Source organism: Entelurus aequoreus, linkage group LG05 (genome assembly GCF_033978785.1).
Source record: "Entelurus aequoreus isolate RoL-2023_Sb linkage group LG05, RoL_Eaeq_v1.1, whole genome shotgun sequence".
NCBI lineage: Eukaryota > Metazoa > Chordata > Actinopteri > Syngnathiformes > Syngnathidae > Entelurus > Entelurus aequoreus.
In genome coordinates this window covers 82,712,118-82,738,968 of record NC_084735.1, presented here as the reverse complement: position 1 = coordinate 82,738,968, position 26,851 = coordinate 82,712,118, and the positions used below count along the sequence as shown (strand labels likewise).

General features: G+C 40.6%; 2 protein-coding genes across 6 annotated transcripts in view; one reads left to right on the top strand and one right to left on the bottom strand.

Annotated features, from left to right (window-relative positions):
- The window catches only part of lrwd1 (leucine-rich repeats and WD repeat domain containing 1), a 68,260-nt gene that overhangs the window by 40,356 nt on the left and 1,053 nt on the right, over positions 1-26,851 (top strand). Inside the window, exons 1-14 of one of the 5 annotated variants that reach the window (XM_062049054.1) lie at positions 5,606-5,690; positions 8,388-8,474; positions 8,536-8,770; positions 12,087-12,206; positions 12,456-12,602; positions 14,548-14,619; positions 16,499-16,855; positions 16,982-17,096; positions 17,172-17,269; positions 18,048-18,258; positions 18,329-18,401; positions 23,066-23,205; positions 23,275-23,378; positions 23,453-23,611. In XM_062049054.1, the coding sequence (XP_061905038.1) occupies positions 8,395-8,474; positions 8,536-8,770; positions 12,087-12,206; positions 12,456-12,602; positions 14,548-14,619; positions 16,499-16,855; positions 16,982-17,096; positions 17,172-17,269; positions 18,048-18,258; positions 18,329-18,401; positions 23,066-23,205; positions 23,275-23,378; positions 23,453-23,611 (1,911 nt within the window). In that variant the 5' untranslated portion in view covers positions 5,606-5,690; positions 8,388-8,394. Of the gene's footprint in view, positions 1-5,605; positions 5,695-8,387; positions 8,475-8,535; positions 8,771-12,086; positions 12,207-12,455; positions 12,603-14,547; positions 14,620-16,498; positions 16,856-16,981; positions 17,097-17,171; positions 17,270-18,047; positions 18,259-18,328; positions 18,402-23,061; positions 23,206-23,274; positions 23,379-23,452; positions 23,612-26,851 lie in introns of those variants that run through there. The other 4 variants (XM_062049050.1, XM_062049053.1, XM_062049052.1 and 1 more) reach the window with 4 other exon arrangements.
- On the bottom strand, positions 780-5,428 carry alkbh4 (alkB homolog 4, lysine demthylase). Its single transcript, XM_062046553.1, has 3 exons — positions 5,262-5,428; positions 2,064-2,252; positions 780-1,992 (listed from the first exon to the last, which is right to left on the bottom strand). Exons 1-3 carry the CDS (start codon positions 5,349-5,351, stop codon positions 1,471-1,473), a joined length of 801 nt encoding a protein of 266 aa, XP_061902537.1. The 5' UTR covers positions 5,352-5,428; the 3' UTR covers positions 780-1,470.

Genomic DNA, 26,851 nt, shown 5'->3' with positions numbered 1-26,851 from the left:
TTATTTATGTTATTAGTATCAATTTATAAACTAGATCTGTTCAGTCTAAATCTATGAGAGTGAAGTGATGAAGAGCCTAAACAATGCTCTGAAAATAACCTGATGAATGATAACATCCATAGACATATTAGTATTAATCAACACTTCAACTTTACACCCTTTTAGGATTTTTTTTTTTTCTTATCTCATTTTATTTACAGAAGGTGTTGATAAAAACTAACTGCGGACCGCAAATGAGCTCCGGTCGCACTTAGTTAAAAAATATATATATTTTAAATCATATGTGTCAAACTCAATGCACGGGGGCCAGATTTGGTCCGCCACATCATTTTAAGAGGCCCGTGAAAGCCTGGAAATAATGTGTGTCAAAGTATGTGTTCCTAGCTTGGTGGAAAAAACAGATTTGTATGCAATTACATGTATTCTCAAATTATTAGATTTTTCAACAATATATATATATATAATTGTTATCATAAAAATAAATACCATGTCCCTGTACAATTTTTTTATTTCCGATACCAATGCTGGAGCCTTGAATATTAGCTGATACCGGTATTGTCCGATCATAGTAGCGGTACATACTTTATATAATAAGACTATTTTGCTATGTTTTTTTTATAGGACATGTATTAACCTTGTATCAATGTCTTGTGCCTGCTGGGATGGAGCTAAAACACTGCCAGTAAGATTTAGAATCGGAAAAAAAAACCACATTGTAGAAAAAGTTGTTGGCACCGAAACAAGTTTTGGCAACAAATAAATACAAACATTGAAAAAATACAATATGTTTGGGGATATTTTTTTTGAATCATGACTTGTTTTAGATGCCAATATTTAAATTTTTAGTACACTTTTGTTTTTGTGGGTTTCAAAGGTTTTTATTATCAACTTTTTTCCCCCCCAAACCATTGCTCCTGCCTTTAGTTTGAAATCTAAAAAAAAATCATCATAAAAACCTTTGAAACACAAAAACAGTAAGTGTACAAAAATATGAATATTGGCATCAAACATGTCATGATTCAAAAAAATATCCACCAAAAATATATATAAATGGTGTTTTTTAAATGTTTGTATTTATCTGTTGTTTTAATTGAAATACAGATATTTTTTTTTGTATTTTTGGTCCAATATGGCTCTTTTAACGTTTTGGGTTGCCTAACCACTGGCCTAAGGTTTTTGTGTTAAATAATCTTTGTGATTACCACGTGGATGAATATCATTTGACAAGGTTGTTAACTGTAAGTAGGTTAGATATAATCATGACTAAAATCAAGAGTAAGGTTACTAATTCAATGTTGATATTTGAGTGGGCCCCAGGCCCTGAGGTTAAACATTTCAGAACCCTGATGTAAAGTACACACTCAGTTATGGTTCTTGTTGCACAACATGTATAAAAATGCTTTATTATTTCAACGATAGAAGTGTTCAATGTTTAATCTCAGTTGCTCGTTCGGAGAGTATCTGCAGCGTTTAAACCGGAGCTCCCATGAAGCTTAAAGCCACGTCGAGTAGCCGAGCCCCCTGTTCCGCCTGCGGCCCCCCGGGCAAGAACTCTGCAGACAGCTCTCTGTAGGTGCTGCAAACTCTGCGCCCGTTGACGTCCTTCCGGAGGATCCCGTGCTTCCAGCGGTGGCGCGCCTCTCCGTACAACGCCACCAAGGACCTGCGCGGGAGCGCCAAAGCGACGTTCACTTCCTCGCCCGGTCCCAACGGGGGGAGACCCCGCTCCAGCGACATGGTCATCGTGGTGTCGGACAGCATGTTGACGGTGACCAGGCGCTCCCCCCACAGCCAAGCGTCGTCCAGGTGGGGGTCTATGGCGGAGCCTCGCCCGGGGTGGTAGTCCAGATTGCACTGCTCCACGGGCTGGAAGTCCGCCAGGGTGGCCTCTTGCTGCATTCGCAGGACTAGTTTCTTGCTCAGAGCGGGGAGTCCGCTGAAGCTGGCGAGGCGCACCTTCTTCTTCTTGAAATTCACTTTTGGGCCAAAGTCCTGCGACAGTGATATTTGCAAACTGTGAAACCAATGCAAACTATTCTGCGATCACATGATCTATTCTGTACCTGCTTCCTGCGGCCAGACTGGGACGGATTCCAGACCTCCCGGTCCATGCTGCTTATCAGCTCTGTCTCCTCCTCCTCTGATAGGAAGTTCTCCCACAGGAACACCCCGGGAAAGGCAAAAGACGAAGGCTCTGCATCTTTGCGGACGGCGAGCTTTCTCTCGGGATCGTAGAAGAAAAGGTGCACAACCTACATGGACATTAGGTCGATTATGTTTCTCATAAAATACACTCGTTTTTGCCAATTACCTCAAATATTGGCAAACGTACAGTCGGCCATACAACCTTTGTCCTGTGTTTTATGATTAACAAATTTAAGACAAAATGTTTAGTTTTTATTGTAGCACTTTGTGAGATTTATGTTATTAAAATATAAAAAAATGTCAGCATCGGCAACACTATCCCTGTATTTACTTGGTATGGCATCAACCATCATTGCCATACACAATAACAAGATTACATTACAACAGAGGTCTTTAACAGGGATCTAGTGATGGGTCCGGCAACACCGATGCATCGGTGCATGCGTCAAGCTCATAGAGCAAAACCCTGTGTCGGTTCGCGTACCGCTTTTAGAAAGTCACGTGACCGATCATGAGCTGTTTCGTTCACGTGATCGATACGCGAACTGTGTCGCACTGACGCCTCCTCTGTGCCCTGTGAGCGGGTCTTTTCTACAGCCCGAGAAATAATAACTAAGAAGAGAAATCGTCCAAAATGTAATACGTTGGAAAAACGTTTTTTTTTAAATAAAAATGTGTAAAAAAATAAATAAAAAAATTCCCAGTCCACAAGCATCCTCATTCACAACACGTTCTCTTAGATTTCCATGTTATGATACATGTTTACATTATTTATTGACTGCATCTAAACAAGATAAAAATATATTTTTATTTAAATGAAGATATGAAATAATCCTAAATGAAATACAATAACTTGGTTTATATTATTGTATATACTAGGTCATAAAATCAGTGTCAGTTGAGTCGGTCCATAGGTTACCTGTAGGGATTTTTAATGTCCAGCAGATGTCAGTATTTAGTGACACAGTATCGACACAGTATCAATACAGTTTTGCAATGTGTCGAAACGCTTCATGACGCCTCATCAACCCATCACTACAGGGATCTGCGATTTGTCCACAAAATGCATCAAAATTTAGGTTGATTAGGCATTATTTAAATCGTTTTTTCATATTCTCCAGGCCATTTTTCCACAAATGTAAATGTTTTTAAGTAGTTTAGAAATAGCAGTGGCATAGTTATCCCATTCAAATCATCTTACAACCTTAAAATAAAATCATGAATCAATTATATTGTACCAATGTGAGTATTTAAGATAGCTAGCGATTAGCGGACCAGTTGCCAGCTATCATGAGCGGCGCAACTACTGGTTCTACCAGTTTATCGGTTAGCGATTTGCGCACCAGTTGTCGGCTAGCGATTGGTACACTGTCAGCTAGCGATTAGCGCATCTGTTGTCAGCTATGCCACATCAATATGGAATGCACTCACAACAGGTGTACAAGAAAGTGCATCTCTATCCTCCTTCAAAACCGCACTAAAACAACACCTCCAGGCAACTTCAACCCTTGACTAACACCCTCCCCCCTCCACATCCCACCTCCCCGGATTGTAAATAATCAAATGTATTTCTAATGTATATACTTGTTCTTATGCTATCTGAACTCACTATGTTCTCTGCTCGCTGTACATATCCTACCAAGTCAGACCTACACTGTTTCAATGTCCATTACTCTGATGATGCAATTGTTGATGACTGAAGTGCTGATATCAACCAAACCCTCCTCATCCCACCCACCGGATTGTAAATAATTCAATGTATATACTCTGATGATTAACTTGTGTGATGACTGTATTATGATGATAGTATATATTTGTACCATGAATTGATTTACGTGGACCCCGACTTAAACAAGTTGAAAAACTTATTCGGGTGTTACCATTTAGTGGTCAATTGTACGGAATATGTACTGAACTGTACAATCTACTAATAAAAGTTTCAATCAATCAAAATTGGCACATTTAGTGTCAGCTAGCAATTAGCACATTTAGTGTCAGCCAACAATTAGCACATTAAGTGTCACCTGGCGATTAGCACACTGTCAGGTAGTGATTGGCGCACCAGTTGTCGACTAGCGATTAGTACACTGTCGGCTAGCGATTAGCGCATCAGTTATCAGCTAACCATTAGCAAATTAGGTGTCAGCTAGAAATTAGCACACTGTCAGCTGACAATTGGCGTGTCAGTTGTCAGATAGCAATTTGTGCGCCAGTAGTCAGCTAGCGGTTGGCGCACCAGTTGTCAACTAGCGGTTGGTGTGGCAGTTGTCAGCTAGCAGTTGGAGCGCGAGTTGTCAGCTAGCGATTAGCGCACTAGATGCCAGCTAGTTTAATGTACCAGTTATCAGCCAGCGGTTGGCGCACCAGTTGTCAACTAGCGGTTAGTGTGGCAGTTGTCAGCTAGCAGTTGGCGCGCCAGTTGTCAGCTAGCGATTAGCGCGCTAGATGCCAGCTAGATTAATGCACCAGTTATCAGCCAGCGATTAGCACACCAGTTGTCGGCCGGATATTAACGCGCCAGTTGTCAGCGAGTGATTAACAAACCACTCGTCAGCTCGTGATTAGCACACTAAGTGTCAACTAGCGATTAGCGCACTCGATGCCAGCTAGATTAATGTACCAGTTATCAGCTAGCAGTTGGCGTGCCAGTTGTCAGCTAGCGATTAGCGCACTGGATGCCAGCTAGCTTAATGTGCCATTTATCAGCCAGCGATTAGCACACTAGTTGTCGGCTGGATATTAACGCGCCAGTTGTCAGCTCGTGATTAACAAACCACTCGTCAGCTCGTGATTAGCACACTAAGTGTCAACTAGCGATTAGCGCACTTCCTGTCAGCTAGCGATTAGTGCGTTAGTTGTGAGCTAGTCATTAAAGCACTATGGTATTGTACTACAATATGTGGGACAGAGAAACAGTAGGATCTAAAATATGTAAGTGTTTAGTTTTCCCGCGTCACAGTTATTGTGCGAGAAACTGTTCGATACCGACAGTTGCAGTATCGCCTCAGCCCTTGTCCCACGATAGCGTCCATAGTTGCTATTGAAGGCTAAATTGTAAGTACAAAACCACAAATATGTCCAATAAATACAACTCGCAGGAAGAATTACTTATTTACCTTATCTTCTTGTAAGTGAGTGTTTTTAAAGGGCTCACACAGAAGACAACTCCGAACACCTTTGCAAGCGCAAGAAGCACCCGGAAGCATCGTTCCTGTGCATCTTCTTCTGTAAAAACCTGGACGTGTAGCGACACTGTTCGGGTAGACCGACACCGCACCCAAGCGGACAGCTCGTGTTGCACGTCAAGATACCGCTGCAATTTTTTATTAAATGTGTGTATGCTTAAAATATTTTATTTACTAACTTATAAGTCGTTTTTAAGCAGTTGTGTTAGTTGTGTTGGCACTCCGAGTTCAATAAAGGTTTTAGTTTAAAAAAATTAAAAAAGCCAATAAAATACTTAAACCACGCCCACCGGAAGTAGGGCAAATCCCCGGGAAAGTTTCTGTTGAGTTGGTGAGTGCACGACCCACGCAGGAGTTGTCGTAAGTACACTTAATGTCTTTTATTGGCACCCAAAGTTTCGTTTTGTGATGCGTATCTTGAAAAATGTTGAATTTGTTGTCTTAAGTGTAATACATTATATTGTTACTATACAAATAGTTGACGGCTTTTATGGCGGCTAGCTAACATAAACATAGCCCCTTGTTTACAGTGTTACCTTAGCTAGCCTTCATTAATGTTCACTGATATATATACAATCTATTAAATCCGCTAAAATATATATATATTTTTATTTGTATATTTTTTTTTTATATTGCTCTTTTTATCTTTGGTATGAACATTATTATGTAAACTCGAAGTTACTGGGTTTTTTTTGTTTAGTTTTTTTTTGTTCTGTTTTTGTATTACAACATTTTATTATTGATCATGCCGTACTGCATTGTAATCTTTTGTTTTGTGATTGTGTGATGTTTTTAGCCTGGACCCCAGGAAGTGAAGTGAATTATATTTATATAGCGCTTTTCTCTAGTGACTCAAAGCGCTTTTACATAGTGAAACCCAATATCTAAGTTACATTTAAACCAGTGTGGGTGGCACTGGGAGCAGGTGGGTAAAGTGTCTTGCCTAAGGACACAACGGCAGTGACTAGGAAGGCGGAAGCAGGGATCGGACCTGGAACTCTCAAGTTGCTGGCACGGCCACTCTACCAACCGAGCTATACCGTCCCGTTCAAGAAGAATAATCTCCACTGCGGTGTAGACTAATGGGGATCCTTAATAAACTAAACTAAACTGATGTTATATTATAAATATAGTCTAACTTTATATCCTATTTGTAGCATCAGGTTTAAAAGTATTACTTACGCAATGTAGGCGTGTTTAAAGAAGAAAACTAGAAGCTTGATGAGGGTCCCTTCGAGCCTATTATCGAATCCTCTTATCGAACTGATTCCTTATCGATTCTCTTATCGAGTCCAGATAGGTTGTTGTATATGGAAAAAAACACACAATATTTGGTTTAACAAATCACTTCACATTCTCTACTGCTCGCTACTATAGTATTACCATATCTGAGTTATTGTGCAGAAATGTGGGGAAATAACTACAAATGTGCACTACATTCGTTAACCGTGTTACAAAAAAAATTAAATAGACTGATACATAATGTTGGATATAGAGAACATACAAACACTTTATTTATTGAGTCAAAAATATTAAAGTTTGATGATTTGGTAAAATTGCAAACAGCTAAAATGATGTGGAATGATGGAATGGATTAAGTAAAGAAGTTAAACATTGTACTGATATGATCCAGTTTAAGAGGTTGCTCAAATGAATAGTGCTTACAAAGAAGAAGAATTAAGAGAAATACTTTCAACCTTATTGAAAATAAGATATTCTTCATCTCAGTATATTAATAATGACTGAATTAATTAATTACATATTACAAAACTGTTGTATAAACTAATTCACAGATATTTTATTATAAAAAGGTCAGTAAATGATGTATATATTTGTAAACACTATGAAGTGGGAAAGGGGTAGGATTAAATAAGCTTTACTTCTTCCTACTCCTGTAAAGTGAAATGATATGGAACTGTGATGTATTATACTGTAAGTGTGTTCATGTTCCAAATAAACTAAAGAAATAAAGAAAGCACTAGTTTATTAGACAGACTTGCAAACTCTGTCGTGGTGTAGGCTACAAGATAACGTTAACGTTATCAGACACATACAAAAAGGCTCACGTTACCGTTAGCCACTGACTATGCTTAGGTAACGTTAGTCTAGCTAACATTACTGTAGTCCTGGTTGACATAAGAGGTAACGTTACTACAAGTGAGCAGATATGGAAATTAACCGGCAACAGTTAACGTTAGTTACTCACCGGCGTCACCGCCACTGTAGCGGGGACTTGGGCAGCTGGCAGAAGAAGAGGGGCGTTCTTCGTCGTCTCTGCCGCTGCTTCAACACGTGTCGAAGACACGCTTGTTGTGCTTCCCCCCCTTACACGAGAGCGAAGCCTGGCAATAATTGCATATTGTCGCTTCCTCGTTTTTTTTGGTAAAATGAAGCCATGCCTTGGAGCGCTTTTTCCGGTCCATTTTTTTCCTGCTTTCCCCATCTGCGCCTAATGACTGATCTACGTGACGTCATTTCTTGTGATGTCCCACGGGGCATTTCTTGTCGGGACGGGATTCGTTCCCAGGGATTCGAATAAAGAACCAACTCTTTTTCTTTACTGTAGTGGTCTCGATAACGGGTACCGGTTCTCAAAAAGGGATTCGAGTCCGAGGACTCGGTTCTTTTCTTATCGAACAACCGGGAAAACCGGTTTCGAGCATCATCCCTAGTCCCTGCTCCCCTTTGGCCAGGTAAACAAGATAATTTCAACAAGATGCCACATAAAAGTTCAACATTTCTACAAATATTGAATTGTTTGGAAAATTTTGTACAACTTTTCGACCATGTCGTAATGAGAAGCTGTAAATAGATGATATATTGTAATTGTATGCATGTGCGAAATAAACTACTTTGAGCAGATTTCTTGAACAAAGCAAGTAAACAAGAGGATTGATTAACTATGACAAGCTATTCTGTATCTTGTTCACATGTATTTTGGCTTTACTATTACTCTGATACTGCGTTAATGTGTATTCATGTAAATGTGGTCTAAGAGTGTGGTCAGTCTCTTTGTTAGACTTGACCTCGTCTTCAAAAGTAATCTCTTCCCTCCAGAGAAACAATGGAGAAAATCACAGAGAAACTTCTCCTGGAGAAAGGCTCTCCGAAAAGCAAGAAACTTGAAGACATCAAAACATTAAAGTAAGCACACACTCTCTTAACGTGACAACAGGATAACTACTAACGATGTATTTCTTTACAGTCTTTCCAATCTGGGGCTAAAATGTGCAGACTTACCGGTCAAGCTGCTGTCCCGCCTTTGGTCCCTGGAGAGCTGGGATCTGTCTGGAAACAGACTGCAGGAGATGCCCAAAAACCTGGAGCTTCCCAAGCTACGCCGCCTGGACCTGAGCGACAACCAGATGGAAGACGTCACCCCTCTCGAGTGCCTGTGCAGCCTGGAGGAGCTCAAGATGGAGGATAACCTTTATGTTACCGTAAGGGGAAATCAAATGTTTTATGGAACGCTAACTCTTGCACAAAACTAATGAGATCCAATACAGATGATTTACTGTCAGGGAGGTGATGATTGCTATTATGATTTGTAATATAGTTTCTATTGAGAATTGATTGTGTGAACATGTATACATTTATATGCATACATATACACACTCATACGTTTTTTATTTAAAACGATATTAACAAAACACGCATGTGAAAGGCCTATCTTTACTCTTTTTTTGTTTAATAGTAAAATATACCAACTACTTTTGTTTTACTTAAAAAATATTTTTTACAACATAATTTCAAAAAATCAGTTTGTGGACTTTTTGTAGATTTCACCATTATTTTTTTGTTTTATTTTGGTATTCTTTATTAATAATACTAGTATTTTATATACTGTACCCCTGCTTGGCACTCAGCATCGAGGGTTGGAATTGGGGGTCAAATCACCAAATTGATTACCGGGCGTGGCCCCCGCTGCTGCTCACTGCTCCCCTCATATCCCAGGGGGTGAACATGGGGATGGGTCAAATGCAGAGGATAATTTCACCACACCGAGTGTGTGTGTGACTATTGTTGGGACTTTAACTGAACTCATGTTCCCCGTCTCATTATACAGTACAGGTGTACCTAATAGAGTGGCCTACTAGTGTTAATTGAATGGGAAAATCTACAATGCGAAAATACATACATGTGCTTTAAAGCAAATACTGTGGAACAGGGTCCGAAATCGAAAAGTTTGTATAGTGAAGCAAATGTCTTCATAAGAAAAAATTTAAATATGGATAACGGGTTCCAGCCTTAACAAAAGTCCCTATTTTAGTTCAGGTTTGTACACTTTGAACACAATGGAAAGTGCTATACAGTACTGTACAACAAGCAAACTTAAGGAAATTATTAAATAACTATCTCTTTATTAACATGCTAAAACAGGGGTGTCCAAAGTTTTTGCCTTGGGGGCAGCATTGGGCAAAAATAAATTTGGTTGAGGGCCGAAAGTTGGCTGCATGTAAACATATACAGTATATATATATATTTTTTTTTAAAATATATATATATATTAGGGCTGCAACAACTAATCGATTAATTGGTTGGTTATAAAAACAGTTGGCGATTAATTTAGTCATCGATTTGTTGGATCTATGCTATGCGCATGCGCACAGGCTTTTTTTATTTTTAATTTTTGTAAAAAAAAAAAATTGTAATTTTTATTTTTTTTATAAACCTTTATTTATAAACTGCAACATTTACAAACAGCTGAGAAACAATAATCAAAATAAGTATGGTGCCAGTATGCTGTTTTTTTCCCAATAAAATACTTGAAAGGATAGAAATGTAGTTTGTCTATTTTATCCGAGTATTAATCGATTAATCGAAGTAATAATCGACAGATTAATCGATTATCAAATTACTTGTTAGTTGCAGCCCTAATATATATACGGTATTCTTATATATACAGTAATTTCCGGACTATAAGCCTCACCTGACTATAAGCCGCACCAGCTAAATTTAGGGGAAAATACAGATTGCTCCGTATATAAGCCGCACCCGACTATAAGCCGCAGGGTTTTGATGTGTAATTACCGTAGTGTATAGGGGTTCCTGCTACCACGGAGGGGATTGTCGGGACAGAGATGACTGTTTGGGAACGCAAAGCGTCCCATTTATTAACAATAAATCTTTCAATCATTCAATCAAACTTTCACATCTTTGACATGGCGAACAGCATTTGTGCAGAGTACAAATAATACAACGGTGCAAAGTAATACAAAGTGCTCGCCTGTACGTTATGAAAATAACCAGCCTACCGGTATATGAAAAGTCAGTCTTTAATCATTGTGTCATCGTCTTCCTCCTGCGTACTAAAACCACCGAAATCCTCTTCGTCTGTGTCGGAGAAGAACAGGCCGTAAATAAGCCGCACCCTTGTATAAGCCGCAGGGACCAGAACGAGGGGAAAAAGTAGCGGCCTATTGTCCGGAAATTACGGTATTATAGTAATATAATTTATATATCAAATTAATAATTACAATAATTGGATTTTAAGAGTGTGTGAAAGTTCGACTTATACCTTGTTTACTTCTGTGGTAAGCTCCGTAAAGCTGTATAATCAATCAGAAATATCAAGCAGCTAAAATGCGTCAAACATAATAAGTGTGGAGAGTGTTTTGCATTGTTTCTATCATGCTTTGTAATAGATTTAAATGGGTGTAATTCTTAATTTTTTATGGTGCGTGGATGTTTTTTTATAATGTCCACAAAGTTCAGTGAGAAGGTTGTGGTGTGTGTGACTGTCTGTTGACATTTTTATTATTTTTTTTTTTTTTTCAAAATTGATTTATTGATAGACAAGTTTTTTGGCATCTTAAAGAATTGAATCCATGTAATGCTTTAAAAAGGCAAATGGGTGCCACAATAAGCCAAAGGGCTTGTTTCCATTGTGGTCCATGACTAGGGAAGATTTTTTGCATTGGGTCATATAAGTTTGTGCTGTGCACACTTCCATTCGGCGCATAATTAAAGGTCATTGACCTGAATTTCTTACTTTATCTAGTAGATGGTGACGTAACAGCAGCATCAAAATTGTCAGACTATTAAAATGAATGAAGTCTCCCTGTGGGTGAAATTCCTCATGACGTTTCGCGGCCCAAAGTGAAGACGTCAACAAGCTGCATTAGTTTGTAGTTTGGACATCCCTGTGCTAAAATGACGACGACAAGCTCAACTGTGCTCTATGCTTTGCTAATACGAGTACACACACACAGAAGTACCTTTGGTGCCCTCACAAATGATCAGAAATCACAAAATCCTTAACTTTGACAACCATATTGCTACGATAATAAATATTTGAGAAAGTAGAATCCACTTTATACTGTCATTGGAAAATGAGCAGCTGAGGAGAGGAGAGAAAGGAGCAGACAGAGGGAAAGAAGGAAAATGGAGGAAGGGTTGTGTTGGTGTGTTCTCCTCGAAGAGGCGCCGCCGAACGAGAGTTAGTCTTTTCCGCTGTGATATAAGTCCGCCTTGGCATCTTTTTCCAGAAAAGTCTGTTCTCATCACAAATAGACTTGCTGTGGTACGATGCCGGCTTCCTCAGTCTTTTCAATACGGGCAAGCACCAAATGGCTGCCAGCGGGACACAAAATGAATGAATGAAGCGTTTGTACACAGAGGCAAATACGGCGTGATCTAAAAGTTGATTAACCGAAAAGTTTGCAAATAGAGGGGTTGGTAAATCGAGGTTCCACTGTAATTAACTTCATCCTTCATAATGACGTCCTAATCGTTTGATTTGCCTTTCCTCCTCAGGTGAGTGACAATTACAAGCTCATGACGCTGCTGCCCAATTTGAGGAGCTACAACGGCAAAGACATCACCACCACCGCCAACCACGTGCGCTTTGTGTTCACAGAGAACCTGAAGACCAGGGTATGAAACTTTTTTACATTTTTATTCGGGACTGTGCACATTAATCTGGTGTACACCTTGTAAATAAGGCAGATCAGAGCATAGTTGCTCATTTGCATCTGTAGTGTCGGTGAAGTGGCGGGAGCTGGATTCGTTGCAGGAACTCTCAAGTTTCTGGATGAAGGCGCTACCATCTGGGCCACGCCGCCCCCGACATCACACTTGATCTTTTGCATGTGATGTGAATCAAGGCGGTATCTTGTCTCGTAGATGGTTGCAGTTTGGGAGAAGAGCTTCAGCCTCCCGGATCCTTTCACAGAGCAGAAACTGTCAGTCCTGGAGAAAGACTTTGTCAACGCGGCATGCCGAGAGGTGAAATACGGACCCAGTTCGGTCAGCGACTTCACAAAATGGAAGGTAAAAAATACATGTACTAATAGTCAAATCCGCAAAAAATTATTGCGCAATGTAAATGGATTTTACTCTCTGCGGTTGAGTAGATAAACATTCTGGCTACTGTTTAAGGCAGGGGTGTCAAATTCATTTTAGATCGGGGGCCGACATTGAGAAAAATCTACTCCCAAGTGGGCCGGACTGGCAAAATCACGGCACGATAACTTAAAAATAAAGACAACTTCAGATTAGTTTCTTTGTTTGGAAATAGAACAAGCACATTCTGAAATTGTACAAATCATGTTTTTTTTTTTTACACTTACATGTTGCGGTTAATAGTATTCTATCTTTATTCGTCATTATTTATTTTTTCGGAATAAATTATTTGATAATGTTTATCAGTCAACTCATTGGTGTTAATTTTACAATCTATCAAGATAAAAAAATGATATCAAAATCAAATTACTGTATGTTATTTATGTAATTTGATAATTTTCCTCGACTGGTGCACTAACATCATGTGGTTTATTTTGTACATATGTAGCGTCATCTACAAAGATACAAATAATTGCTATTGCGACATCCAGTGGACACATTTAGAACAGCTGTTTCTTTCAAACTAAAATTTCAGGTTAATTTTCATACTTAGCAAACTCATCCCGCAGGCTGGATAAAACCTGTTTGCGGGCCTGATCCGGCCCTCGGGCCGTACGTTTGACACCCTTGGTTTAAGAAATTATGGTAAACATAACATTTGAATTGACCGTTTTATTTATGTGCTGTACTGCAGCTGGCCACCAGAGGGCGAACAAGCCTCATTGACTTCAGAGTCGTGTTTAAATAGAGAGTATGGCCAACCTTAACAACAGGCGCCATGACTGCAATTGCTGTCGATTTGACGTTTTCTGACGATATAAACCAAAATAATGCGTTTATATACAGTTCTAAACATACACCAGCTCATAAACTTACAATAGAACATGCTTTTTTTGTGAAAGTAGAGTTTTGCAGCCGGACTCTACTGCATTAATGTAGCAGTAGTTTCGTGACCTGCAGGCACTCTTACACGTCACAATAAACATTAAAAAAAAATACACAGAACCACCAAAATAATAACTTTTTAACCTCATTTTGCCAAAATCTTAATTAGCTTTGGACCCACAATCACGGAGAAATTGTGGCTTTTGTGTGAAGTATTCAACAAGGTGTCTGAAAAAGTGTACTTTTGTGCTTATTTACTCATATATTTGCACAATAATTCAGATATGGTAACACTGGCGAGCAGTAAAGAATACGGATTGATTTTTGGTTATTTTATTCATTATTGACATATTTCTTGCCACCTGATGTTGTATATTTTTTTATAAGATAGCCAGTTCACTTTGTCATCCATTATTACACCCCAAATTACTTTTTTTTACTCTTTCAATGTCCATCTATTTGTATTTGTGTTTGACTTTCTTTTCTGCTGCTACCGAATAGCATTATTTTATTTTTTGCTGAGATTCAAAGGAAGTCTGTTTTTGTTGAACAATCTCTTCAATTTATTAATTTCTTCGGTTATTATTTGTGTTAGATTCTGTGTGTTCTCTCCTGAACAAAACGCAGACGTTGTGTCGCGTCTTTACCTCGCACAAGACCCTGTAATCTCTGGCTCTCCATACTTCTTTCCGGGTTGTGGGGAAAGCGATGTAGAAGATTTCCACGGTTCTCACGGATGGAACAACAGGGCATATTTACACGGCGAAAAACTAACGAGGAAGCGCTGCAAACACTCAAAGTTGGTAGTAGTCATGGCGCCCTGTCGTCACGGGAGTGCCTTTTCACCAATCATTGAGGAGGTCGCCTGAAACCGAGTTGGCCATGCTCTCCTTATACACGCCTCTGATTGATTTCTATCCTTTGCTATCAAAATATTGTCACTGTTTTATTCTCACCAGAGCATGTACTTGTCCCTTTTTTCTGCTAGGTTGCAACCATGGCCAGGGAGTACCTTCACTCCCTGATGGCACCAAAGAAAGAAACGCCCAAGAAGACTTGTGTAAGACACCAAGCCTCGTAACTGCTTATTCTTGAACAAATATAGTCTTCTCCTCCGCTGTGATATAAGTCTGCTTTGGCGTATTTTTTTCCAGAAAAGTCAAGGCTCATCACAATTAAAACTAGCTTCGTCGGTTCTTCCATACTTGTGAGCGCCATTAATGGCCTACTGAAATGAATTTTTTAAATTTAAACGGGGATAGCAGATCCATTCTATGTGTCATACTTGATCATTTCGCGATATTGCCATATTTTTGCTGAAAGGATTTAGTAGAGAACGACGACGATAAAGTTCGCAACTTTTGGTGAAAAGCCTTGCCCCTACCGGAAGTAGCGTGACGTCACAGGCTGGAGGGCTGCTCACATTTCCCTATTGTTTACACCAGCAGCGAGAGAGATTCGGACCGAGAAAGCGACGATTACCCCATTAATTTGAGCGAGGATGAAAGATTTGTGGATGAGGAACGTGAGAGTGAAGGACTAGAGTGCAGTGCAGGACGTATCTTTTTTCGCTGTGACCGTAACTTAGGTACAAGGGTTCATTGGATTCCACACTTTCTCCTTTTCTATTGTGGATCACGGATTTGTATTTTAAACCACCTCGGATACTATATCCTCTTGAAAATGAGAGTCGAGAACGCGAAATGGACATTCACAGTGACTCGGTGAAGCTCTTTAGCTACGGAGCTAACGTGATAGCATAGTGCTTAAATGCAGATAGAAACAAAATAAATAAACCCCTGACTGGAAGGATAGACAGAAGATCAACAATACTATTAAACCATGGACATGTAAATACACGGTTAATAATTTCCAGCTTGGCGAAGATTAACAATGCTGTTGCTAACGACGCCATTGAAGCTAACTTAACTACTGGACGGCGGCGGCGGGCGTTGTAGCTTTCGACGACACCCCGGCCGCCATCAGAGTCGGCAAGAAACATATATTTCCCCAAAGTTACGTACGTGACATGCACATAGCGACACGCACGTACGGGCAAGCGATCAAATGTTTGAAAGCCAAAGCTGTACTCACGGTAGCGCGTCTGCTATCCATCTCAAAGTCCTCCTGGTTGTGTTGCTGTAGCCAGCCGCTAATACACAGATCGCACCTACAGCTTTCTTCTTTGCCGTCTCCATTGTTCATTAAACAAATTGCAAAAGATTCACCAACACAGATGTCCAGAATACTGTGGAATTTTTCGATGAAAACCGAGCTGTTTGTATTGGGATACAATGTGTCCGAATACTTCCGTTGCCTTCAATCAATCAATCAATCAATGTTTATTTATATAGCCCTAAATCACAAGTGTCTCAAAGGGCTGTACAAGCCACAACGACATCCTCAGTACAGAGCCCACATACCTTCGTGACGTCACGCGCATACGTCATCGTACATAGACGTTTTCAACCGGAAGTGTGGCGGGAAATTTAAAATTGCACTTTATAAATTAACCCGGCCGTATTGGCATGTGTTGCAATGTTAAGATTTCATCATTGATATATAAACTATCAGACTGCGTGGTCGGTAGTAGTGGCTTTCAGTAGGCCTTTTAGTGTAGTCTTTTCCACGCTGCTGTGTTGTCTTTTTGGGACTCATATTGAGTTAGTAGAATGGACAAAACTTGTCAAAAGGCGGAAAAAAAGCCATACACCCTGAAGCACTGAGAAATGACTAGTAATGTACTATACTGCGCAGAAATTGGCTGCAGGCGGGACGCAAAATGAATGAAGCGCTCGTACACAGAGACGCAGTTTACACACAGAGGCATATTTGGCTCGATCTAAAAATCCGTCAATTGGAAAGTTTTGCAAATGGAAGGGTTTGTAAATCGAGGTTCCACTGTTGTTGACTTGTGTTGTGCTTGTGCTGTCATCCAGGGGGTGTCCACCCCCGTCAAAAGGAAGCACCAAACCCCCGCGTTGACAGACTCCCAAACCAGCCTGACGCCTTTAAAAAAGCCGCGATCCGATCCTTCGGCGCCCCCAGCTGAGGACAGCCTTCGCAAGTCCAGCCTGCGCCTTAGGAATCAGGCGCTCACCGGCGGTGTTCCCTTGAGCCCTGCCATGAGGAGGTCGCGTCCCTCCACCCCTACCCGGGCGTCGGCGGAGAAGGCGGCTGCAAGAAAGCCTTGCAACGTGCGGACGATGAAGATAGTGGCGGCTGGTGGAGCTCGGGGTCAACGTGGGGAGAACACAAGTGATGATGCGATAAAGAAAAGCTGTGGCAGGACACAGGTAATTATGTTGTCTTTAAACGTGTCCCTACGTCAGTAAAATCCAAGCAATGGGTAGGGATCTATTATATTATAAAAATGTGTTTGCATTGACATTATTGGTCGTCCATATCTGTCTTCTTCGCAGCCAGTGCACCTGCAGCCTCTTCACGTGCTGCAGTGTCACAGCAAGCAGGACAACTCCGAGGACTTCTCCACTCAGCTTTGGGCCTGCGCCTTCCAGCCTCAGCAAGACTCTTCGGGTGCTTATTGTCCCAGTATTGTACTCCCGAGTACTGGAGTGACTTCAACAACTTTGTGTCTCTGTTTTTTTCTAGCAGGAAGCCGCTTGGTCGCCACCTGCGGGGGAGACTCCGTGTGTGTGATAGACTGCGAGGCAGGCATGGTCATGAAGAAGTATAAGGTCCCTGGAGAGGTTTGTACAGTGGACTTTAAAAAGACATGCCAGCAGTGATTGCATCGGTACTGTTATTTTTTTTTTTAACATTGCTACAGCAACCTCCTTGAAAAGCCGCTAACACGGGGGTGTCCAGATTCTGGCCCATTTGTGCCCCGCAGATAGTTCTTTGGAAATACAATTTATTTTAAAAATTAAACCGAAAGAGAAAAAGCTCAAATGTTGATACAGATATACTTTTTACTTGATTAATTGATAAAAAAACATTTTTTAAAGTTTTTTTTACAAAATTACAAAAATGTTTAAAAATATCACTTAATTTTTTTTTGTATGCGGCATGGAAATTGTATCGATCGGCCACTGATCAGTATTGAGTTAGAAAATGTCATTATTGGCATTATTTTACCAATAAAGCTTATGATACATTAAACATGTTTCTTATTGCACTTAAAAAACAAGTTTAGAACTTTCAAATAAAATGGCATTAAATAACAGTGAAGATAACACACGAGACAACTTCTCTTTTAGTAGTAAGTGAACGGGTTACAAAGGCTCCTAATTTGACTGCTGACGTGTGAGGTAACATATTGGGTCATTTTTGTATTTTTTTGTCAAAATTGTGATGGACAAGCAGTAGAAAATGGATGAATGGTAATAAGCACTTTTTCTTCTGTTGTTTGATACTTTACTTGAACCCATATTGGTAGTGTCGATGCCAAGGGTACTATCAGTATATGAGCGTTATCTTTTTTCTCTCACAGGTGAGCTCAACCCGAACTTTGCTCTTTGCCCACAGGAGTTCTTCACCCTGGCCTGGTCCACGGTGCTGATGTCCAGAGGGGGCGGGGCCACAGCACAGACTTGCAGCATACTGGCGGCGGGGGGAAAGCGAGGCCTGGTCAAGCTGATCCACCCCAAATACAACGTGGCCTACGGAGAGTTCCGGGCCAGCCGCAAGGCGCTGTCGGTGCTGCGCTTCAACCATCGGCGGGGCAACTTCCTTTTCAGTGAGCTGCCTCTTCACGTCATTAGAACCGCCCGTTTCATCAGAGATAAAACCTTATTTTTGTCTTATAGCGGGCTCGTATGACAACAAGATAATCCTGTGGGACATCGGCGGTGTGGACAGCAGCTACAACTTCAAAGTCGTGTAAGCGTTTCCACTTTGTTAGCAGGCAAATGTTTTAAAATGGAAAAAAAACAAATTTTCATTCGCACTAAATATGAGGTGGCGCCGGAACCAAAATTGTAGAAGAAGAAAAATCACTTTTGGAAAAGACACCTTAACAACAAAGATTTGTGATAATATGTATGCATAAATACATATATGTGTGTGTGTGTGTGTGTGAGAATATATGTGTATATATATACATATGTATGTGTATATATATACAGTATATATGTATGTGTATATATACAGTATTTTTCGGACTATAAGTCGCTCCGAAGTATAAGTCGCACCGGCCGAAAATGCATAATAAAGAGCTAAAAAAATAAATAGCAAGGTTCTGTTAGCATGCTACCATGCTAACAGTTAGCATTTGTCACATACCGAGTTATATGACTAAGGTGTATGGCTGCGGAACAAGAGAAAAAAGTGTGAAATTAGCTGAAAAAGTTAGCATGTGTCACATACCAAGTTATATATGACTCTGGGGTAAACGGTTGCAAAATTAGCTGCAAAAAAAGTTTGCATCTTAATGTTAGTACGCTAACAGTTAGCATTTTTCACATACCAAGTTATATGACTCTAAAAGTGTATGGCTGCGGAACAAGAGAAAAAAGTGTGAAATTAGCTGAAAAAGTTAGCATACTAACAGTTAGCATGCGTCACATACCAAGTTATATATGACTCTGGGGTAAACGGTTGCAAAATTAGCTATAAAAAAAGTTTGCATCTTAACTTTAGCACGCTAACAGTTAGCATTTTTCACACACCGAGTTATATGACTCTAAAGGTGTATGGCTGCGGAACAATAGAAAAAAGTGTGAAATTAGCTGAAAAAGTTAGCATGTGTCACATACCAAGTTATACATGACTCTGGGATAAACGGTTGCAAAATTAGCTACAAAAATTTTGCATCTTTTAACGTTAGCACGCTAACAGTTAGCATTTTTCACATACCGAGTTATATGACTAAGATGTATGGCTGCGGAACAAGAGAAAAAGTGTGAAATTAGCTGAAAAAGTTAGCATGTGTCACATACCAAGTTATATATGACTGGGGTAAACGGTTGCAAAATTAGCTAAAAAAAGTTTGCATCTTAACATTAGCACGCTAACAGTTAGCATTTTTCACATACCGAGTTGTATGACTTTAAGGTGTATGGCTGCGGAACAAGAGAAAAAAAGTGTAAAATTAGCTGAAAAAGTTAGCATGCTAAAAGTTAGCATGTGTCACATACCAAGTTATATATGACTCTAGGGTAAACGGTTGCAAAATTAGCTATAAAAAAAAGTTTGCATCTTAACGTTAGCACGCTAACAGTTAGCATTTTTCACATCCCGAGTTATATGACTCTAAAGGTGTATGGCTGCGGAACAAGAGAAAAAAAGTGTAAAATTAGCTGAAAAAGTTAGCATGCTAACAACTAGCATGTATCACATACCAAGTTATATATGACTCTGGGGTAAACGGTTGCAAAATTAGCTGCAAAAAAAGTTTGCATCTTAACGTTAGCACGCTAACAGTTAGCATTTTTCACACCGAGTTATATGACTCTAAAGGTGTATGGCTGCGGAACAATAGAAAAAAGTGTGAAATTAGCTGAAAAAGTTAGCATGCTAACAGTTAGCATGTGTCACATACCAAGTTATATATGACTCTGGGGTAAACGGTTGCAAAATTAGCTACAAAAAAAGTTTGCATCTTTTAACGTTAGCACGCTAACAGTTAGCATTTTTCACATACCGAGTTATATAACTAAGATGTGTGGCTGCGGAACAAGACAAAAAAGTGTGAAATTAGCTGAAAAAGTTAGCATGCTAACACTTAGCATGTGTCACATACCAAGTTATATATGACTCTGGGGTAAACGGATGCAAAATTAGCTATAAAAAAAGTTTGCATCTTAACATTAGCACGCTAACAGTTAGCATTTTTCACATACCGAGTTATATGACTTTAAGGTGTATGGCTGCGGAACAAGAGAAAAAAGTGTGAAATTAGCTGAAAAAGTTAGCATGCTAACAGTTAGTATGCGTCACATACCAAGTTATATATGACTCTGGGGTAAACGGATGCAAAATTAGCTATAAAAAAAGTTTGCATCTTAACGTTAGCACGCTAACAGTTAACATTTTTCACACACCGAGTTATATGACTCTAAAGGTGTATGGCTGCGGAACAATAGAAAAAAGTGTGAAATTAGCTGAAAAAGTTAGCATGTGTCACATACCAAGTTATATATGACTCTGGGGTAAACGGTTGCAAAATTAGCTACAAAAAAAGTTTGCATCTTTTAACGTTAGCACGCTAACAGTTAGCATTTTTCACATACCGAGTTATATGACTCTAAAGGTGTATGGCTGCGGAACAAGAGAAAAAAAGTGTAAAATTAGCTGAAAAAGTTAGCATGCTAACAGTTAGCATGTTTCACATACCAAGTTATATGTTTATGTTTAGTCTTTATTTGAAGGGACAATGCACAGAAACATTAAGTTCAAAGACAGATATGTTCTGTACCAGATTATAGCTAAATAGCTAATTTCCATCTGCAGTCCCTGGCTACCTAAATTAAAGGGGTACAAAAATCATGCAATAAAATTATGACAATAAAAACATACTATAGCATGTTTTTAAATTAAGAAAAGTCATAAAATGCCCTTTCATGTACACATACTTAATATACAATACAACCACACCTCATTTACATCATCACACAAAGATATATGACTCTGGGGTAAACAGTTGCAAAATGAGCTAAAAAAGTTGTATGACTCTGAGGTTTATTGGTTGCAAAAATGAGCTTAAAAAATGTGCAAGGTTCTGTTATCATGCTACCATTCTAACCGTTAGCATGTGTCACGTACCAAGTTATATATGACTCTGGGGTAAATGGTTGCAAAATTAGCTATAACAAAATAATTTGCATCCCAACGTTAGCACACTAACAGTTAGCATTTGTCACATACCAAGTTATATGACTCTGGGTTAAACAGTTGCAAAATGAGCTAAAAAAGTTAGCATGTGTCACATAAGTTATACGACTCTGGGGTAAACCGTTGCAAAATGAGCTAAAAAGCCATATGACTCTGGGGTTTGTTGGTTGCAAAATGAGCTAAAAAAATAAATAGCAAGGTTCTGTTAGCATGCTACCATGCTAACAGTTAGCATTTGTCACATACCGAGTTATATGACTAAGGTGCATGGCTGCGGAACAAGAGAAAAAAGTGTGAAATTAGCTGAAAAAGTTAGCATGCTAACAGTCAGCATGTGTCACATACCAAGTTATATATGACTATGGGGTAAACGGTGGCAAAATTAGCTACAAAAAAAGTTTGCATTTTAACGTTAGCACGCTAACAGTTAGCATTTGTCACATACCGAGTTATATGACTCTAAAGGTGTATGGCTGCGGAACAAGAGAAAAAAGTGTGAAATTAGCTGAAAAAGTTAGCATGCTAACAGTTAGCATGTGTCACTTACCAAGTCGTATATGACTCTGGGGTAAACGATTGCAAAATTAGCTATAATAAAAGTTTGCATCTTAACGTTAGCACGCTAACAGTTAGCATTTTTCACATACAGAGTTATATGACTAAGATGTATGGCTGCGGAACAAGAGAAAAAGTGTGAAATTAGCTGAAAAAGTTAGCATGTGTCACATACCAAGTTTTATATGACTCTGGGGTAAACGGTTGCAAAATTAGCTAAAAAAAAGTTTGCATCTTAACATTAGCACGCTAACAGTTAGCATTTTTCACATACCGAGTTATATGACTTTAAGGTGTATGGCTGCGGAACAATAGAAAAAAAGTGTGAAATTAGCTGAAAAAGTTAGCATGCTAACACTTAGCATGCGTCACATACCAAGTTATATATGACTGGGGTAAACGGTCGCAAAATTAGCTATAAAAAAGTTAGCATGCTAACATTTAGCATGTATCACATACCAAGTTATACATGACTCTGGGGTAAACGGTTGCAAAATTAGCTATAAAAAAGTTAGCATGCTAACATTTAGCATGTATCACATACCAAGTTATACATGACTCTGGGGTAAACGGTTGCAAAATTAGCTACAAAAAAAGTTTGCATCTTTTAACGTTAGCACGCTAACAGTTAGCATTTTTCACATACCGAGTTATATGACTAAGATGTGTGGCTGCGGAACAAGACAAAAAAGTGTGAAATTAGCTAAAAAAGTTAGCATGCTAACACTTAGCATGCGTCACATACCAAGTTATATATGACTGGGGTAAACGGTCGCAAAATCAGCTATAAAAAAGTTAGCATGCTAACATTTAGCATGTATCACATACCAAGTTATACATGACTCTGGGGTAAACGGTTGCAAAATTAGCTATAAAAAAGTTAGCATGCCAGTACTGAAGTAACAAAAGCAAGGAGCATTTTGTCTTTGGAACTGTTAAAATCCATTGAGAAATGTGGTGTATGTGGAAGTTTGAATATTGCCCATTCATTTTAAATGGGGGGAAATTCCTGGTAATTCCGGGTAATCCGGGAATTTTCGGATCGGGGAAGCATGCTGGCTTGAATGAACCAGGCCTTGTGGCATTCACTTAGTAATAATAATAATAATAATAATGGTGGAGAGGGTTGACGTGTTCTCTGCTGTGCTTCCAGGCAGCTGCTGGCGTTGGAGAGCAGCGCCACCCCGCTACACATCTGCCTGCCGCCCGCCGGGGCCGACGCCCACCTGCTGGCGGCGTGCGAGGACGGCCTGCACTGCTACAACACACAACTGTCCCCCAGCAGCGCCACCAAGAGGTCAGTCACACTCCCGACTTCCACCCCCGCGCTGTCCTCAAAGCGCTGTGTGTGTGCTGGGCCGTGCAGGTCCAGAGAGGTGGAGATCACCTTCCCCGTGTACGAGGAGGAGGACAAGGACCACGACTACCACACCGTGGACGGCCTCAGCTTTCTCACGGACGACATCGTGGGTGGGTGGTGTTGTCGGCGCACCTGCCGGGTCACGTGGTTAGGTACACCGGTCTAACCGCGCCTTTGTCCGCAGCCTCCAAGAACTTCACGCACGGCCGCATCTACCTGTGGAGCTGGAACAGGACGCGCTCGCAGCGGCCCGGCAAGAGCGGACGCCTGCGAGCCGCCGTCCTGGCCGAGCTGCGCTGGGTCAACACGGATATTCCCTACTTGGCGGTCAACACCTGTCCTGGTAAGCCCCGCCCCCTCCTTGGCCTCGTTTGTCATTTGACACCCGACCCTGAAGATGCCATACCCTGGTTATGTAATCTGTTACTACCCAGTGGCCTAGTGGTTAGAGTGTCCGCCCTGAGATCGGTAGGCCGTGAGTTCAAACCCCGGCCGAGTCACACCAAAGACTATAAAAATGGGAGCCGTTACCTCCCTGCTTGGCACTCAGCATCAAGGGTTGGAATTGGGGGTTAAATCACCAAAAATGATTCCCGAGCGTGGCCACCGCTGCTGCTCACTGCTCCCCTCACCTCCCAGGGGGTGAACAAGGGGATGGGTCAAATGCAGAGGACACATTTCACTACACCTAGTGTGTGTGTGTGTGTGTGACAATCATTGCTACTTTAACTTAACTTTAACTGTAATGCAAGTACACTACTTTGCACACTGGCTCACTCGCTCTCTCTCTGACTCACTCTCTATCTGACTCACTCTCTATCTGACTCACTCGGACTCTCTCTCTCTCACGCTCTCTCTCTGACTCTCTCTCGCTGACTCACTCTCTCTCTCACTCTCTCTCTCTGACTCACTTCCTCTGACTCACTCTCTCTCTGTGACTCTCTCAATTCAATTCAATTCAAAGGGGCTTTATTGACATGGGAAACAAACGTTTACATTGCCAAAGCCAGCATTAAAACAATCAATCAAAACAATTAAAATGTATCAAACTTAAGCACCTATTGAAATTAAAAGTATGTACAATTAAAATATAGGTCTACTATACTAAAGATGTGTGTGAACAGAGCTGTGTCACATTACAGCTTTAAAAAATGTTAAGACTAATTTAAAATATAAGATTATAATAATAAAAAGTAATAAAATAAGGTAAACTATAGAGTTGTGCAAAACATTTAAATAAAGATGCATATGTATACATTCAAGTAAGGATCAAAACAATTAAAATGTATCAAACTTAAGCACCTATTGAAATTGAAATTAAAACTATGTACAATTAAAATATAGGTCTACTATACTAAAGAGCTGTGTGAACAGAGCTGTGTCACATTGCAACTTTAAAAATGTTAAGACTAATTAAAATATAACATTATAGTAATAAAATAAGATAAACTATAGAGTTGTGCAAAACGTTTAAATAAAGACTTGGACATTCAAGTAAAGATGGCTTAAAAATAGCAGCAGTTTTCCAAGTGTATTTGAACGTATATGCTCTGTTTGTGGGTAGATCTATGTACAGATGTCCGTATAGTACAAATAGTGCAGGAATAGTCTTTATGGTGGTTGTATTCCATTGGATGTCCTTTTCTTGTCGCAACGGCTCACGAATCTTGCTGCTGTGTTTGCACATTGCTTTACTTCCCCCAGTAGGTATGGGAGTTTGTCGTTAATTGTCATGTTTTCAAACTCTCTTTGGGTATTTGCCATTTGTGGGAAGTATATGTCTCTGATGTCTTGGTACAGTGGGCAGGTTGTTAGGAAGTGCAGTTCAGTTTCTACCGCACCCTGTGTGCATTGGTTGCACAGTCTGTCTTCTCTTGGGAGCCAGGTCTGCCTATGGCGGCCTTTCTCGATGGCTAGGCTGTGCTCACTGAGTCTGTACATAGTCAAGGATCTCCTTAGTTTTGGATCGATCACAGTGCTCAGGTATTCTGCCAATGTGTATTCTCTGTGTAGGGCCAAATAGCATTCCAATTTGCTCTGGTTTTGGGTTGATTCTTTCCAATGTGTCAGATAGTTTTCTTTTTGTTTTCTTATAATTTGGTTTAGTCCAGTGTGGTTTCTGTCTGGTGGTTTTGCTTGTGTTTGTGAGCAGAGTCCCTGAACCAGCTGGCTGAGCGGGCATCTCTCTAGGGTCTCTCTGTAGGTGAGGGCTTTGTTATGGAGCGTGTCTGGGTCACTTTCTTTTAAGTGGTTATAAAATTTGACTGCTCTCTTTTGGATCTTGATTATTAGTGGGTATCTTCCTAATTCTGCTCTGCATGCATTATTTGGTGTTTTCCGTTGGGTGCGGAGAATGGATTTGCAAAATTCTGCATGCAGAGTCTCGATTTGGTGTTTGTCCCATTTTGCAAAATCTTGGTTAGCAAGAGGGCCCCAGACCTCGCAGCCGTACAGGGAAATGGGTTCTATGACGGAGTCTAATATTTTGAGCCAGATTTGAATAGGAATGTCTAGTTTGATGTTCCTTTGACTCTCTCTCGCTGACTCACTCTCTCTTACTGACTCTCTCTCTTTCTGACTCTCTCTCTCTCTGACTCACTCTGACTCTCTCTCTCTCACGCTCTCTCTCTGACTCTCTCTCGCTGACTCTCTCTCTGACTCACTCTCTCTCTGTGACTCTCTCTCTCTGACTCACTCTCTCTCTGTGACTCTCTCTCTCTGACTCACTCTCTCTTTCTGACTCTCTGACTCACTCCCTCTCTGACTCTCTCTCGCTGACTCACTCGGACTCTCTCTCTCTCTCACGCTCTCTCTCTGACTCTTTCTATCTGACTCACTCTCTCTCTCACTCTCTCTCTCTGACTCACTCTCTCTCTCACTCTCTCTCTCACTCTCTCTCTCTGACTCACTCCCTCTCTGACTCTCTCTCTGACTCACTCCCTCTCTGACTCTCTCTCGCTGACTCTCTCTCTCTGACTCACTCTCTCTCTCTGACTCTGACTCACACTCACTCTCTCTCTGACTCTCTCTCTCTCTCACTCTCTCTCTCTCTCTCTCTCTCTGACTCACTCTCTCTCTCTGACTCTCTCTCTCTCACTCTCTCTCTCGGACTCACTCTCTCTTTCTGACTCTCTCTCTCTCTCACTCTCTCTCGCCGACTCTCTCTCTCTGACTCACTCTCTATCTGACTCTCTCTCTGACTCACTCCCTCTCTGACTCTCTCTCTCTGACTCTGTCTCTGACTCACACTCACTCTCTCTCTGACTCTCTCTCTCTGACTCACTCTCTCCCTCTGACTCACTCTCTCTCTGACTCGCACTCTCTCTCTCTCTCTCTCTGACTCTCTCTCTTTGACTCTCTCTCTCTGACACGCTCTCTCTCTGACTCTTTCTGGCTCACTCTTTCTGACTCTCTCTGACTCGCTCTCTCTCTGACTCTTTCTGGCTCACTCTTTCTGACTCTCTCTGACACGCTCTCTCTCTGACTCTTTCTGGCTCACTCTTTCTGACTCTCTCTGACTCGCTCTCTCTCTGACTCTTTCTGGCTCACTTGCTCTCTGACTCTCTCTCTCTGTGACTCTTTG

Excerpts from the sequence above, each read along its gene's own strand:
- alkbh4 (XM_062046553.1), bottom strand. The coding sequence starts at position 5,351 with ATGCTTCCGGGTGCTTCTTGCGCTTGCAAAGGTGTTCGGAGTTGTCTT. Across the intron at positions 2,253-5,261 it reads CTCACTTACAAGAAGATAAG|GTTGTGCACCTTTTCTTCTA; the intron begins GTAAATAAGTAA and ends ATGTCCATGTAG. Across the intron at positions 1,993-2,063 it reads AGTCTGGCCGCAGGAAGCAG|GACTTTGGCCCAAAAGTGAA; the intron begins GTACAGAATAGA and ends TCACTGTCGCAG.